At 41.9% G+C, this 15,444-nt stretch overlaps 1 protein-coding gene across 6 annotated transcripts in view; it reads right to left on the bottom strand.

Moving 5' to 3' along the window:
• Positions 1-878: 878 nt before the first annotated feature.
• The window catches only part of PHF8 (PHD finger protein 8), a 90,055-nt gene continuing 75,489 nt past the window's right edge, over positions 879-15,444 (bottom strand). For 4 of the 6 annotated variants that reach the window (XM_080652436.1, XM_080652438.1, XM_080652437.1 and 1 more), the window contains 3 exons: positions 8,998-9,107; positions 4,579-4,915; positions 879-3,456 (listed from right to left, as the gene is read on the bottom strand). In XM_080652436.1, coding sequence (XP_080508562.1) covers positions 3,368-3,456; positions 4,579-4,915; positions 8,998-9,107 — 536 coding nt within the window. In that variant the 3' untranslated portion in view covers positions 879-3,367. Of the gene's footprint in view, positions 3,457-4,578; positions 4,916-7,911; positions 8,025-8,997; positions 9,108-15,444 lie in introns of those variants that run through there. The other 2 variants (XM_080652440.1, XM_080652441.1) reach the window with 1 other exon arrangement.

Genomic DNA, 15,444 nt, shown 5'->3' with positions numbered 1-15,444 from the left:
GTGCCTGGGTTGCAGGCTCGTTCCCCAGTAGGGGGCATGCAGGAGGCAGCCAATCAATGATTCTCTCTCATCATTGATGTTTCTATCTCTCTCTTTCTCTCCCTTCCTCTCTGAAATCAATAAAAACATACCTTAAAAAATATAATAGGCCATTAACTCTCTCCCAGAGTTGTCAGTGAAGACTAAATGAGAAACCCCTAGCCCAATGTCGAGCGCAGGAAAGGCACTTACTAAATGGTAGTGGTTATCAGTGAGAGGTGGTAGAACTGTGATAAAAACACAGATTCGGAAACCAGGCTGGCCCCACAACTTGAAAGTTATTTTGCCTCTCTTTCCTCTTCAGTAGGTGAGGATAAAATAAATCAATATACATAGAACATTAAGAGCAGTGTGTCTGGGATGATATGTTAGCTCAAATAATTATATTCTATCCCTTGCACTGGCCCTAAGCACAGTAATCCAGTTCAGCCTGGAGGAGTGAGAGAGGGAGGGAGAGTGAGACAGCAAGAGAGAATGAGAGAGAGACCCCAAAACTTTACAGTAATAGAAAAAAGATACAGGTGTCAACACTAACAACAGCCCATGGAAAGCCTTCCCAACACACTTGTTAGGCCCCTTTGAATTGCTGCACCCTTTCTTTTCTGCTCACTATCCTTCTGAGTATCTGTTTCGCATATGTGAACTGTGTCTTCTCGCGAGGGCAGGGACCCTGTCCTCTCCCCACCTCGGGTATATAGTTGGGCACCAGCGAAATGCCCAGTTGATGGGAGGCGAGTTGGAAAGTAGCTATAGAAGGCGACATTCCTGGAACAACCACCACCACCACCACCACCACCACCACCACCACCACCACCACCACCAAAAAAGAATCAAATCAATTGCCAAGATAAATCACTTTTATCTCTATAGGAAAGGGAGGACCTAAAAAAAATATAAATTACATTAGTAACACAACATAAGAAAAAAACAGGGGGGAGGGAAAAAAAAACAAGAGAAGTCTGTATGATGCTATTCTAACCTGTTTATAAAAAGGCCCTGCATCAGAAATTCACAATCCTACCCACTTCTAAAAATATATTTAAACATGTACAGAAGCGGTGGGCTTGTTTTTAAATTGTTTGCTTTTTTGTAAAAATATATTAAAGGTGAATAGAAATCCTCTCTCCCTGCCCCCTATCCAACCCCCAGCTCTGTACTGGGGATAGGAGACCAGAGGTAACTCTCTCACCATGTTCTAACCCTTGGTTCCTACCACTCCTAACCCCTCCCCAACTCACTTCACTTAGAACCTGAAACATTAAAAAAAAAAAAAAAAAGCACACTAGCCTCTTTGGAAAAGCATAACTCTGAGGGTAAACTTGCTTTTCATTGGAAACACAAAACAACAAACAGGAAGCTCTGGCAGTCCAACTAAACTAAATGGAAACCCAGTCATGTGGAGGTTGGGTTTCGGCTCCACAGAAACTTCTAACAAAGAAACAGAGGGGAAAGAGGCCTGGAACTAGGGGGATTTGCTAGCAATTAGCTGCCTTTGAAAGATCAAGGGGGGGTTGTTAATGAGCAGAAGGGCTGGGGTCCTGGTCTTGGTTAGAGCAGTCAGGGCCTAATCAGACGGTTGCCTACACAGGGACAAAGGCTGCCCCCTTCCCTCCCCTCACCACCCTCTGCTGCCTTGAAATCCCCAAGAAAAGCAAAGCTGGGCAGAAACAGAGAGGAGGAGAGTGGGGACCTCACGTGCAAAGGGGGAGGTAGCCAGGCTTTTTGCCTTTGGTGTGACTAGATGGAGGACTGCTTGGCCCCTGGGGTCCCCAAGGTAGAAAAAGCAAACGGGGCTAAGGGACCCCTGATTCCAAGGAAGGGGAGTCGATGTGGGCTGTGGAGAAAGAATGAACTGGAGACACCAAGATGACAAGGAGGTCTCACATATTCCCTGTGTCCTGCATGGTAGCTGTTAGGTTCCCCAGAAACACTGGGCCAACTGGGGTGAAGCTGGAGAGGGGTGGAGGGTACGGATGCACTCCACTTGGGCAGTGCCAACATGGAGGGAGGGGATCATTCTCCATCTAGTCCAGGTTGCCAAAAAAGGCAGGACAGGTGGAGGTGGAGGGAGTTGGGGGACAGGGAGAGAGGTGGTGGGCACTGTCTGGACAATAGACATCCACAAAGAAAAGGGGAGGAGGGATCAGACGACCAGCTCCTGTATACATGAGTGCCCCCTCTCCCAGGCTCCGGCCCTGTGGCCTCTGCACTCAGCTCGAGCGTCCACCTGGCACCTGGGAGTGCTGCGGCCCAGGAGTGAAGGTGTGAGTTCCACGGTCTTCTAATCAAGACATCAGGTGGGGAAAGAAGCAGGGAGGTTCCCGATGGAGAAGCAGGGCTGAGCTGTCCTGCCACATCCTCCCTGGAAGGTCCACGCTGCGTGCTGGGATACAGGTGAAGAAAGCGGGCCCTAGAGCCCCTGGTCATCTGCTTCGGCGGCAGGTGCTTTGAGGCTTCAGGCGGTTTTTCACCTGCTGGGACTCAGCCACAACAGCGTGGATCAAAATCCAGGCAAATCCCTGGAGCTCAGCCTGGGGACTTCATCTGTAGCCACTCCAAAGTAGCTTCCTCCAATGGGCTATAAAGTGATGGTCACCGTCATGGTCAAAGGCTCTCCCCACCTTGAGAAGTGACAGGAATCTCTCCTTTTCCCAAGGACGCATGAAGTCAGCCCATGACCTTTCTAGGCTCCCTCTGGAAATGGCCCATGGTGGGGCAGTGAGGAGGCTCCAATCCCCTCTCTTTATTTCCATGAACCATTTGGCAAGAAAGGGCAGAGGCCAGCCCCTTCTCCCAGGAACAAGTCTCAAGTGGGAAATGTCCCCTGCGCTGCGGGGAGGAAGGGGAAGGAAGGATGGGCTGGCAGGGGGGAGGGGGGGGGCAGGCTTCTGGAGACGGGGCTGGAGTCGTGGGAAGTAATAAGCGCTGGGCCTCCCCCTTCAGGACCATGGCAATACTGAGGGCCCAGGCTCTCCTTCATGCCTCTCCTCACCCTGCCTTCTGGCTCTAGGTGGGGACAAGGCTGATGAGAGGGAAATGGGTTAGAGCAGCAGAAAAGAGAGTTCTAGTCAGCTGGAAACCTCTCCCATTTACCTGCTACTCAGAGGTATGGAGGAGAAAGGCAGGATGCTCTAGAGGAAATGGGGGAGAGAGTTAGGAGGGATCAGTGAAGAGGCCTGTGGGGGAGTCCCTGCCTTTGGTCAGTTCCAAGAAAGCAGGACAATGTGCCTCAGCACCTTGTTGGGGGCAGACAGGATCCAGGAGTGCCCCGAGAGTTGACCATGAAGGCAATGAGGGTGAAGGGGTGAGGGGCAGGATGCCAGGGAGCTCACAGAAGTAGTTTGCCATTTCTGTGGATTTTCAGGATACGGCCGAGTCTCTGCTTTGCTGTGGCCAAGCCCTTTTTGGGACGCTTTCCTGTGGGGCAACCAAGAGGTAAGCAAACACTATGGCAAGGGCTCCATCAGCAACTCCAGTACCAACTGTCTTCAGGCTACCCCGTCCTTTACCTCTGCCCAGTTTCCCCATACTTATACCTACTCCAGGCCCATCTTGGGCAAGAAGTGCTCCTTAACTACTCCCATCCCATACCACATGCCTTCGCTCTTCCTCCTATGACCTTCTGCCACAGAATCCCTGGTTAGTCTGTCTGGTTCCTTTTCTCCACTGTTTTTTGGTCCCATTTTCCTTCCTATATTCTTTGGGGAGATGACTGTGATTCCCAGTCCCCTTATCTTGCCCACCAGTATAGACAAGTACCTGGTTAGTGATTATAGCTCAGTGTCCCTAATGTTGTTACCCCTAGAGCCTTGTTTCATTCAAAACCCCCATCTTCATCACCCAATGCCTCACCCCCTTGAGCTATGTACTCTAGAGACTGGGCTTTGAGGGCCAAAATGAGGAAAAGGAGGGTTCGAGTCCCTGACCCTTGCCTCCTCCCCTCTCCCCACATCAAATCACCTCCCACATCCCATGTGACCACCTCCATATTTAATCCATGTACCTCACCCTCTCCATTCCCTCTGCCAGAGCCCCCGCCTCTCTTCACTGCAGCTTACAGAATGTGTGTGCCTCCTTCTTAGACTTCCTACCTTTAGCCCATCCTCCACTCTGGCCACCAGAAGCTCTTTGTAAACCCAAATCTGAGCTTGTCCCTGCTTAACACCAGTCGATGTCACTTCATGGCCTATGACAGTGGTCAGCAAACTCATTAGTCAACAGAGCCAAATATCAACAGTACAACGATTGACATTTCTTTTGAGAGCCAAATTTTTTAAACTTAAACTTCTTCTAACGCCACTTCTTCAAAATGGACTCGCCCAGGACGTGGTATTTTGTGGAAGAGCCACACTCAAGGGGCCAAAGAGCCGCATGTGGCTCGCGAGCCGCGGTTTGCCGACCACTGGCCTATGACATCAAGTCCAAGCACCCTAGGTCGGCTGCCAGTGTCCCTTCCTGTACTGTCATCTACCAGAGTGCACAGTGTTTGGAGCTGGTGGCCCTAAAGTCCTCAAGTCTATAATCGTATGGCAGTTGTACCTTGTCCTGCTTGATTGCTCTGAGAGCCAACTGAAGGGCGCCGCTGGGTCAAGAAGACGCCAGGGGCCATGGGTGTGGTGCTGCGGTTCGCCTGGGCCATGCCAAAGGCATTGGGACGAGCAGTATACTCGTGGTCAGCAAGGCTTCCTGAGAGGGCCTCTTGTTTAGGCTCAGGAGGAGGTACAGGTGAGGAGGAGGTGAGAAGCTGGGGTGCAGCAGGCAAAGCTGGGGCTGGTGCTGCCACGCTGACATTGGACTCTTGAGGGCGAGGCTGCTCTACCTCCTTCAACAAAGGCTTCTTCTTGATACATTTCTTCTTTTGGGCCTTCTGCAGCTCCTGAAACACAAGCCAAGTGGGAGGGGAGAATTCAGGAGTGGAGGAAAAAAAAGAGAATTTCCCAGAAAGGAAACTGGACAATGGTCAGTGTGGTTCTGTGCCCCACCCCCAGCCCACATCTAGCCTGGATATATGTACACGCAGACAGGTCTTCCAGTACCTGAGGTCATCTCTCTGGCACCATCTACCCTTAAGTCATCACTGCCACTAATCAGTACAGTGGCAACAGAAAGGCAAATGAGTTCCGAGACTTGGGGTTTTGGTACTAACATTGCCAATTATGAGGTGGATCAGGAAACTTATAATAATAGCTAAATTTATGCCAGCAGCTGAGACACTTTATATACTTTATCCCATTTACTCCACAGAGCAGCCCTGAGGAAAAAAATCCCTATTTACAGATGAGAAAACTGAGGTGCAGGGAGTATCTTGAGCCTAAAGCCTTATAGCTAAAGAGATGTTGTGTATTTGAACACCCACCCTGCACACTTCTCAAAATGGGACGTCTGAAAGTAAAAGAGTAGTGGTAGGTTTGAATAAGATAAACTTGGGCTCAAATCTAGATTTGTGCTAAGTTGGATGACTTTGTTCAAGTTACTAACCTTTCTGAATCTCAATTGCCTCATCTGTAAAATGGGCAAAATAATGTTTTTCAGGGTTGTCAGAAAGATTAAATCAAATAATAACATAAACAACATAGTATATAATAGGTACTCAGGAAATGAACTATTACTCTATCTTCATCCCTTAAAATGGTGTCTCTTCCTCTTGCTGGTCTTTTTCTTTTAATAGAGGACTTGACAATCCTCTAGTTCACCAATCTTAAAACCTCGATCTGGGATGGAGGGATGAATAAGGAATGTGTCACTTCTCCCAATATCTTGGATTTCATCCATCTATGGCTCTATTGATTTACTATCCACTGGGTAGTGGGTACCTGTAGAGTGGGCATCTGGAGCCCTGAGAACCTGGAAAGGTGATGCTGAGAGCATGTGAATGACTTCACCTTCTGAAATGCTACACAGCCACAAAGACCACCTCAGTGATTACATTTCTTTGCCTTCTCCTGGCAACACGGGCCTACTCCTGCCTTTGGAGGATCTGACAGGCTGTGGCTACCATAGGAATTTCTGAGAGATAAGAATAATAATATTAGTAATACATGCCAGGCACTATTCTCGAATTTAACTCATTTAATACTCATAAAAAGTATTAGGAGACTTATAATCCCATTTTTAGTAGAAGAAACTATGGCACTGAGAGGTTGTCATTTTCCCAAGGTTACGGGACCTCTCTTTTCTCAGCCACAATGCTATTCCACCCACACCAGGAACTGTATTTCTGCCCCTATTTTTCTCTACTGAATCCAGAAGTTATCTGTTCACACCTAGATCATGCAGCCAATTTTTTCTACCTCTATTGCCTATTTACTTCTCATATAATTAATCCAGATCCCCCACAGAAGACTAGACTGTCCTATGACAAGGCCACTTTCACTGTGACAATTCTTTCGCTCAAAAAGCCTAGCAGGTCCACATCCAAGTTCAAATTCCCTTGCCTGACATTCACTGTCTTCCACAGTCTGACCACTTACACTTACCTAACCCATAATGATAACAATGAAAAACTAACATGTCTACAATAATTATACTCTGTGGCAAGTGCCATTCTCAGATTGTTTGCATATATTACTTCATCTAATCCTCAAAGTCTAAAAGAAAGCTGATGCACAGATAATTAAGTAATTTGCTCAGCGATAGAGGATTCAAACTTAAGCAGGCTGGTTCCAGACCCATTTTATTTATTTTTCTTAATCCTCATCCGAGAATATTTTTTCCATTGATTTTTAGAGAGAGTGGAAAGGAGGGCGAGAGACAGAGAGAGAGAAAAACATCGATGTGAGAGAGACACATTGATTGCTTGCCTCCTGCACGTGGCCCTGGGGGATCCAGCCTGCAACCGAGGTACGTGTCCTTTACCGGAATCGAACCCAAGACTCTTCAGTCCACGGGCCATAGCTTTATCCACTGAGCCAAAGCAGCTAGGGCCGGAATCCATTTTTTAACTTCCATTTATCTTACCCCATTCCTCAACATGAATCCTCCAATCCAAAAAAGATCTGCTCATTCATTCATTCACTCATTCAACACTGACTAAACACATATTTAACACAGTGGGGATACCAAGTTAAATTAGATATATCCCCACCCGTGAGGCCCTTATAGTTTAATAAGCCACAGAAAATTACACTTATGATTATAAGTACCCTGGGAGAATGCTATGAAAGCACAGAAGGATATTGAAATATATTGGTGGTAGGTGGTGTGAAGGGGTATTAGGTAAAGCATCTCAGAAGAGGGTATGATTCCCAATGGGCAGAGGGAATAGCTTGTGCAAAGGCACAGAGTCATCTGATACACTGAGTGAACTATGAGTACCACAGTGCAACAGTGTGGCTGGTATAAAGGGCCTGCATGAGGGGCCAGCAGGAACTCAGGGAAAAGAGGTGACCAGAGACCAGATCAAGAGGCCTTGTATGTGTATCAAGTTCTCTTCTTGAATGCCTCCCTATGACCTTCAAAAGCTTAGTCTTCAAAACCCTCCCCAATTTTAAAACCTCTTCTTTAAGGTTATCCCTGATAACCGAAATAGAAATAAGCTCCTTAGAAGGTACTAAGAGTAGTTTTCACACTTTTAATTAACTTATCTGTTTATTTAAAGCAGAATTCCTTTTCTTTTCAATTACATTTTACATGGCACTAGGATATACATTACAGAGAAAAGTTCTGATCAAAGAAGAGCCGCCTGGCCTGCGTGGTCTCCTGGCTCCCAACAATAACCACCAAAACACTTGCAAGCAACTCCAGCGTGCCATCAACCATCATATTAAAAACATAATTCTATTAAATTTTATTTAAATAGGGTATAATTACTTAAATATATAAATATAAATACTTAACAATTTCATTTTATGTAAATAGCAATTTAAATAACAATTTCATTTTTATTTAAATGAAAGTTAGAGGATATGAGTTTGCATCTTGTCTCCTCCATTTACTGGCTGTATTATCCTGGACTAGTCACTTAAAGACAGCCTCATTTTCTTCACCTGTAAAATGATGAAAATATAACCTATTGAAAAGGGGTACTGGGAAGATTACATGAGACACTGTACAAACGCAGCACCTAACATAAAACAGATGCTCAATAATAAATGTTCTAAGCTACAGGAAGTGGCACCAGGCACTAGGGGGATGTCGATAAGGAGATAAACATAAGATTCCCTTCTAACTGCTCCCATGGTTGCTGAGCACATTATACACATTACTTTAACATGCTTAAAGGTCAGCTTGATTGTAGTGAAGTGACCCTTTAAAACAAAAATTAGTGGGTGATGTTTTCTTGGGAAGCAAGGGGACAAGATTAAGATCCAATTTTGGGGCCTGGCCGGGGTGGCTCAGTGGTTGAGCACTCACCTATGAACTAGAAGTTCATGCTCAGGTTGGGGGCTTGATCCCCAGTGTGGGGCGTGCAAGAAGCAGCCAATCAACGAATCTCTCATCATTGATGTTTCTCTCTCTCCCTCTCCCTTCCTCTCTAAAATCAATTAAAAAATGTTATTTAAAAAAATTTTTTAAAAGACCCAATTTTTGGTATAGAGGACAAGAAAAACCTCCCCCTCCCCAAAAAAGCAAATTCCAGTACTGGTAAATGGCTAAGAACTTGAGTATACTCAATTGAGTCACCTCCTTGGGATTTCATCTGAAGGCAAATGTTCTTACTCAAGGACAGACCTGGTCCTTCCCATCTGAGAGGTTTTTACACACCCAGAAAAGCAAGGGCTTTTCTCTGGTCCCCTATTTTCTTTCATATCAACTGTGTAACCTGTGGAATGAGCTTCTCATTGAGTTGGGATGGGAAGGATACAGGAGGGACTAGAATACAGTCATGGGTAAAGATCAATGAATGCCCACTCCCCAGTGAGACAACAGTGGGAGCCTATCAGCCTGATGGTCTGAGCTTTGAGGCTCTAAGTGAAACTAGGATCATAGCAGGGCCATTGCTTGAGTGTCAGCACCTACCTGCTGGGCCAGCTTTGCAGCTGCTGCAGCCAAACCTGTCTCAATGGAAGCTACCCGGGTCCCCTCCCGCACAGGACGATCCTGCTTTGGCAGAGTTGGGGTCACACGGGCTGCAGAGGAAAGAGGATGAAGACATTTATCTGAATGCTAACCATATCCCCTACCTCTGAGCTCCCCAAAGATGATCACACTGGTCTTTGTACTTCTGGCTTTAACAAAGCCAGATTTTGCTTCCCGACATGTAAGAAAATAACTCACAGATGCCTAAAGTACACAGAGCACATACTTATTAAAGGATAAAAGTTAATCTCCTTAAATTGGCAGTTAAGGTTGTACATCTTCTGCTCCAGGCCTAGCTACCACACCAACCTTATTTCTGCACCCATATTCTCAGATTCTCCAGACAAAATGGCTTCCTCATTACACCTTCAGAATATGTACAACTCATCTTCTATCCCTGTGCCTTCATCCTTATCATCCACACTGCCTGGAGTACCTTCTTCCCTTTTGTCCACTTCTTCAAAACCTTCAAAGGTAAGCCAAAACCAACCTTCTATGCAAACCTCTAGGACCTTTCTGGCTGAACTTATAATATGTACACGTCCCTTAATATATTAATTTCACCATCTTGTCTTGTTTCCTAATGTTGATGTGTGTTATTTTGTCCACTCAGCCAAGCTGTGAGCTACTGAAGATCAACTTCTTGTACAACCCTTTTATAATGAACTTAACAAGCTTGAATCAAAAAATAGTTACTCATCTCACATTTTACATAGGAAGTGTGTTTCAGTATAACCAAACAGCATGAGATGACGAGGAAAGCTCTTTACAGAAGAATGCCAGCTGATAAATGCAGAATGAATGACAGAATTAGGAAATCACAGGTTTGCGAGCCCTAATGAAACAACTGATTCTAGGGCACTGGATATTCACACAGTACCAGAGTATTACCTCACATGTTATTTGCTAGTCTCAAGAAGAAAAAAAAACACAACTTTACAAGGGTGAGATCAGGAAATCACCCCCTTAACTTGGTATTGGTCTTATTTTCACTAATAGGGAGACAGACAACTTCATGCATCTCCTGATGCAATGCAACAGGAAATTTACAGTATCATCTGAGAAGTAGGGAGCATGCAGGAGGCAGCCAATCAATGATTCTCTCAACATTGATGTTTCTATCTCTCTCTCCCTCTCCCTTCCTTTCTGAAATCAGTAAAACTATTTAAAATATAGAAACAGCCCTAGCCAGCGGACTGAAAGGTCCTGGATTCAATTGTGGTCAAGAGCCCATGCCCGGGTTCAGGCTTGATCCTCAGTGTGAGGCGTGCAGGAGGCAGCCGATCAATGATTCTCTCTTATCATTGATGTCTCTATCTCTTTCTCCTTCTCCCTTCTTCTCTGAAATCAATAAAAATATATTTTAAAATAATAATAATAAAATAAATAAATAAAATATAGAAACAGACTCATAGATACAGATAACAAACTGACAGTTGCCAGAGGGGAAGAAGGTTGGGAGAAAAGGATGAAGGGATGAAGAACTACAAATCATTAGTCATGAAATAGTTGCAGGGATGTAAAATACAGCACAGGAAATATAGACAATAATACTGTAATAACTCTGTATGGTACTAGGTGGGTACTTGAAATATGGGGGGGACACTTTGTGAAAGTTTATTATTGTCTAACCCCTATGCTGTACACTTGAACCTAATACAAAATAATACTGATTGTAAACTGTCATTGAAAAATAAAATTTAAACAAACACCCATAAAAAGAAAAAGTGCTAAATCTTAATGAGGGCAGTGAGCTTTGTGGCATTTTAACTTGTCCTAGACCCATCCAAGTCTCCTCAGCTCAGAAGTAGCCTCGAAAGATAAAAGCTTACATTCCCAGTAATATTGGGAACATAAAGGAGCTGGAGCTTTCTTTGAAAGCCTAGTGCTCTAAAGCTTCTCCCCAGGGGGTATTTATCACCAGTATTTAAAGGAAAGTGCTTAATGTCACAGCCCTTAAGAGGATGGATAATAGTTGTGGCAAACAAGACTAACCCAAAGGCTTAAAAAGCTGAGCAATGAACTATCCACTGGGGATTTAAAAAGATCCACACATTTTTGGGACTCTAGAAGGCCAAAAGCATTCATAGTGTATGATCAGGAAAGACTTGAGAAAGCCCTAAGCACTCACTCTGGCTGATGCTGAGGCTCTAAAAAGCAGGAAGTGAAGCCTTAGGAAAGTTGTAAACTGCCTGCCTGGATGTTGAAGGCACATGGAGCCCCTTTATCTAGCACTGGGAGACTTACTGACTCCAGGCATTTAAGGAAATCAATGCCCAATCATTAAATGACCACTAAGCTAAATGAGTAGAGATTTCAGTAGCATATACTGAATAAAAAGAATACATACTTTAATGACTTTCCTGAACCAATGCTATAAATAAACAAATAACAAGTAGCAACAAAACAAATCCTGGAAAGTAGAATGGGGCATATCTGATTTCCCGAGTTGCCACATTATTGAAAAGTTCAGATTTCAACAAAAAATTACAAGATATGCAAAGAACTAAGAAAGTGTAGACAGAGAAAGAAGAACAAAGTAGGTGGGATCTCAATACCAGATATCAAGCTGTATTACAAAGCCACTGTTCTTCAAAACACTCTGGTACTGGCACAAGAACAGACATATAGATCAATGGAACAGAATAGAGAACCCAGAAATCGACCCAAACCACTATGCCCAATTAATATTCGACAAAGGAGGCATGAACATACAATGGAGTCAAGACAGTCTCTTCAATAAATGGTGTTGGAAAAATTGGACAGATACATGCAAAAAAATAAAACTAGACCACCAACTTACACCATACACAAAAATAAACTCAAAACGGATAAAGGACTTAAACATAAGACAGGAAACCATAAAAATACTAGAGGAATCCACAGGCAGCAAAATCTCAGACATATGCCGAAGCAATTTCTTCACTGATACTGCTCCTAGGGTAATGGAAACTAAGGAGAAAATAAACAAATGGGACTACATCAAAATAAAAAGCTTTTGCACAGCAAAGGAAACCATCAACAAAACAACAAGAAAGACCACTACATGGGAGAACATATTTGCCAATGTTATCACAGATAAGGTTTAATCTCCAACATTTACAGGGGACTCATATAACTTAACAAAAGGAAGATAAACAATCCAATCAAAAAATGGGCAATGGACCTAAATAGAAACTTTTCGAAAGAAGACAGAAGGAAGGCCAAGAAACATATGAAAACATGCTCAAAGTCACTAATTATCCGAGAGATGCAAATCAAAACGACAATGTGATACCTGTCAGAATGGCTATCCTCAACAAATCAACAAACGACAAGTGTTGGCGAGGATGCAGAGAAAAAGGAACCCTTGTGCACTGCTGGTGGGAATGCAGACTGGTGCAGCCATTGCAGAGAACAGTATGGCGTTTCCTCAAAAAACTAAAAATGGAACTCCCATTTGACCCAGTAATAACACTTCTAGGAATATATCCCAAGAAGCTAGAAACACCAATCAGAAAGGATATATGCACCCCTATGTTCATAGCAGCACAATTCACCATAGCTAAGATTTGGAAACAGCCTAAGTGCCCATCAGCAGATGAGTGGATTAAAAAACTGTGGTACATCTACACAATGGAATACTATGCTGCGGTAAAAAAGAAAGAATTCCTACCATTTGCAACAGCATGGATGGAACTGGAGAGCATTATGCTAAGTGAAAAAAGTCAGTCAGAGAAAGATAAATATCACATGATCTCACTCATTTGTGGAATAATGAACAACATAAACTGATGAACAAAAACAGATCCAGAGACAGGTAAGCATAGATCAGACTGTTAAACCTCAGAGGGAATAGGAAAGGGTGGGGGTGAGGCGGAGAGATCAACCAAAGAACTTGTATGCATTCATATAAGCCTAACCAATGGACACAGACACCAGGGGGTGAGGGCATGAGTGGGGGGGCGGTTGGGAAGGTAATGGGGGGATGAGGACACATGTGTAATACCTTAATCAATAAAAAAATTAAAATGCAAAATAATAATAAGAAGAAAGTGTAGACATACACAGGAAAACAAGTAACATATAAACACTGTACCTGATTTCCTAAACCAAGTTGGATTTGCTAGATAAGGATTTTATACCAGCTATTCTAAGCATCTTCAAAGACATAATGTAGACCATGTATAAAGAATTAAAAGTATGAGAATTATGTTCCAGCAGAGAATACCAATAGACAGAAATGTAAAGAATGAATCAAATAGACATTTTGAAGTTTTAAAGTAAAAGAACTGAAATGAAAATTTCACTAAAGAGTTTCAACATCAGATTTGAGCTGGTAGAAGGAAGAATTAGTAGCTTGAGATTTTTCCATTCTGATCAGCAGCAAGTAAAATGAATGAGGATTATCAGCAGAGACAAAGGGATTTGTGGGGTGCAATCAATTTAACAACAGATGCATATGAGATTCCTAAAAGAGAGTGAAAGGGGAAGAAAGACTATTTGAAGAATTAATCACTGAAACTTTTCCAATTTGATGAAAAACATTAATCTATATACCCAAGAAGTTCAACAAATTATAAGTTGCAATAAACTCTAAGAGACTATATACCATAACCAAACCAAAGACAAAGAGAAGATCTTGAAATCAGCAAGGCAGAAGTGATGTATATCATACAAGGGATTCTTAGTAAGATTTACAGCTTATTTATCAACAGAAACCTGAAGGATAAAAAGCAGTGGGGTTTCATAGTCAAAGTATTTAAAGAAAAACGCTGTCAACCAAGAATTCTAAAGCCAGCAAAATGAGTTCATTGCCCTATAAGAAATGCTAGAAGAAACTCCAGATTAAAATGAAAGGACAGTATACAGTAAAGAAAATTCACATGAAAAATGAGCACTAGTAAGGTAACAACTATATAGGTAAATATTTTTAAAAACTAAAAACATATTTTTGTTGTATTTCATTTTTTCTGTTTAATTAAAAAGACAGCTGTGTGTAAAGATGTAATTTGTGATAGTAATAACATAAAGAAGAAAGAGAATGGAACTATAGAGAAGCAAAGTTCTTGTACACGATTGAAATTAAGTTGATATTAATCTGAACTAAAATGATATAATTAAGATATTAATGTTAAAACCCAGGACAATCACTAAGAAAATAACTCAAATATAACATATATATATGTGTGTGTGTGTGTGTGTGTGTGTGTGTGTGTGTGTGTGTGTGTGTTTGTAGATATATATATAGGAATTAAAATGGGACACTAGAAAGTAGAAAAAACTCAAAAGAAGGCAGTAATGGAAAAATTAATGAACAAAAAGAAATAAGACACAGAGAAAATAGAAAAAAGAACAAAGTAAACCCTACTTTGTCAGTTATTAAATTTAGTATAAATGGATTAAGTTCTCCAATTAAAAGGCAGAGATTGGCAAAATAGATAAAAACTCATAATCCTACTATATGTGTTTACAAGACACACACTCTAGACACAAACAGATAAAAACAAAAGGATGAAAAAAGACATACCATAAAAAGACATTATCCAAATGAGAAACTGAATGGCTATACTAATATCAGACAAAATATACTTTAAGACAAAAATTGTTGTTAGAGACCTAGGAGGAACATTTTATAATGATAAAAGGGTCAATCCATCAATAAGATATGTTATAAACATATGTGCACCTAACAAAAGAGCCCCAAAATACATGAAGCAAAAACTGACTGAACTGAAGGCAGAAACATAATTCAACAACAGTTGGAGACTTCAATGCCCCCACTTTCAATAATGGATAGGACAATTAAAAGAACAGCAAGAAAATATACACTTATGATATCTCAAAACTTCACTAAAATGCCTTAAAAAAAGGATGTGCAAATAGAGCAAAATGTTCATCATTAAATATGGGTGATAAATCTTTGGGTATACATAGTACTAACCTTTCTAATTTTGTGTATATTTAAAATTTTTCACAATAAAAAATTTTAAACATAAAAAGGGAAAATATTTACTGATTACTCAAGTTCTTGTAACCACAGTAACATGATTATTGCAGCACTGTAGTATATTTAAATCTTATAAGGCTAATTCCTTTTTATTTACTTTTTAATTTCAAAATGCTTTAAACTAATCATACCTGTTTACTCTTTTAAATTAATTTCAGAATGACTTCACCACTAAATTCCATTAGGATTTTGACCTGAGATAGTGTTAAACATATACATTTAATTAATGACCCTTTAAAATACTCAGTCTTTATAACCAGGCAAACAGTACACCTTTATTTATTCATAACTTCTTATATGTTCCTCAGTAAAGTTCATGTAGGTTCCACATAGAATCTTAAGATTATTCTTCAGTATTTTATACAATTGTTATTACCAATAGAATATTTTTTCTCAGT

The sequence above is a fragment of the Plecotus auritus genome (assembly GCF_963455305.1).
Source record: "Plecotus auritus genome assembly, chromosome: X".
In the NCBI taxonomy this organism is placed as follows: Eukaryota; Metazoa; Chordata; class Mammalia; order Chiroptera; family Vespertilionidae; genus Plecotus; species Plecotus auritus.
This window is presented reverse-complemented; position numbering and strand designations above follow the sequence as displayed.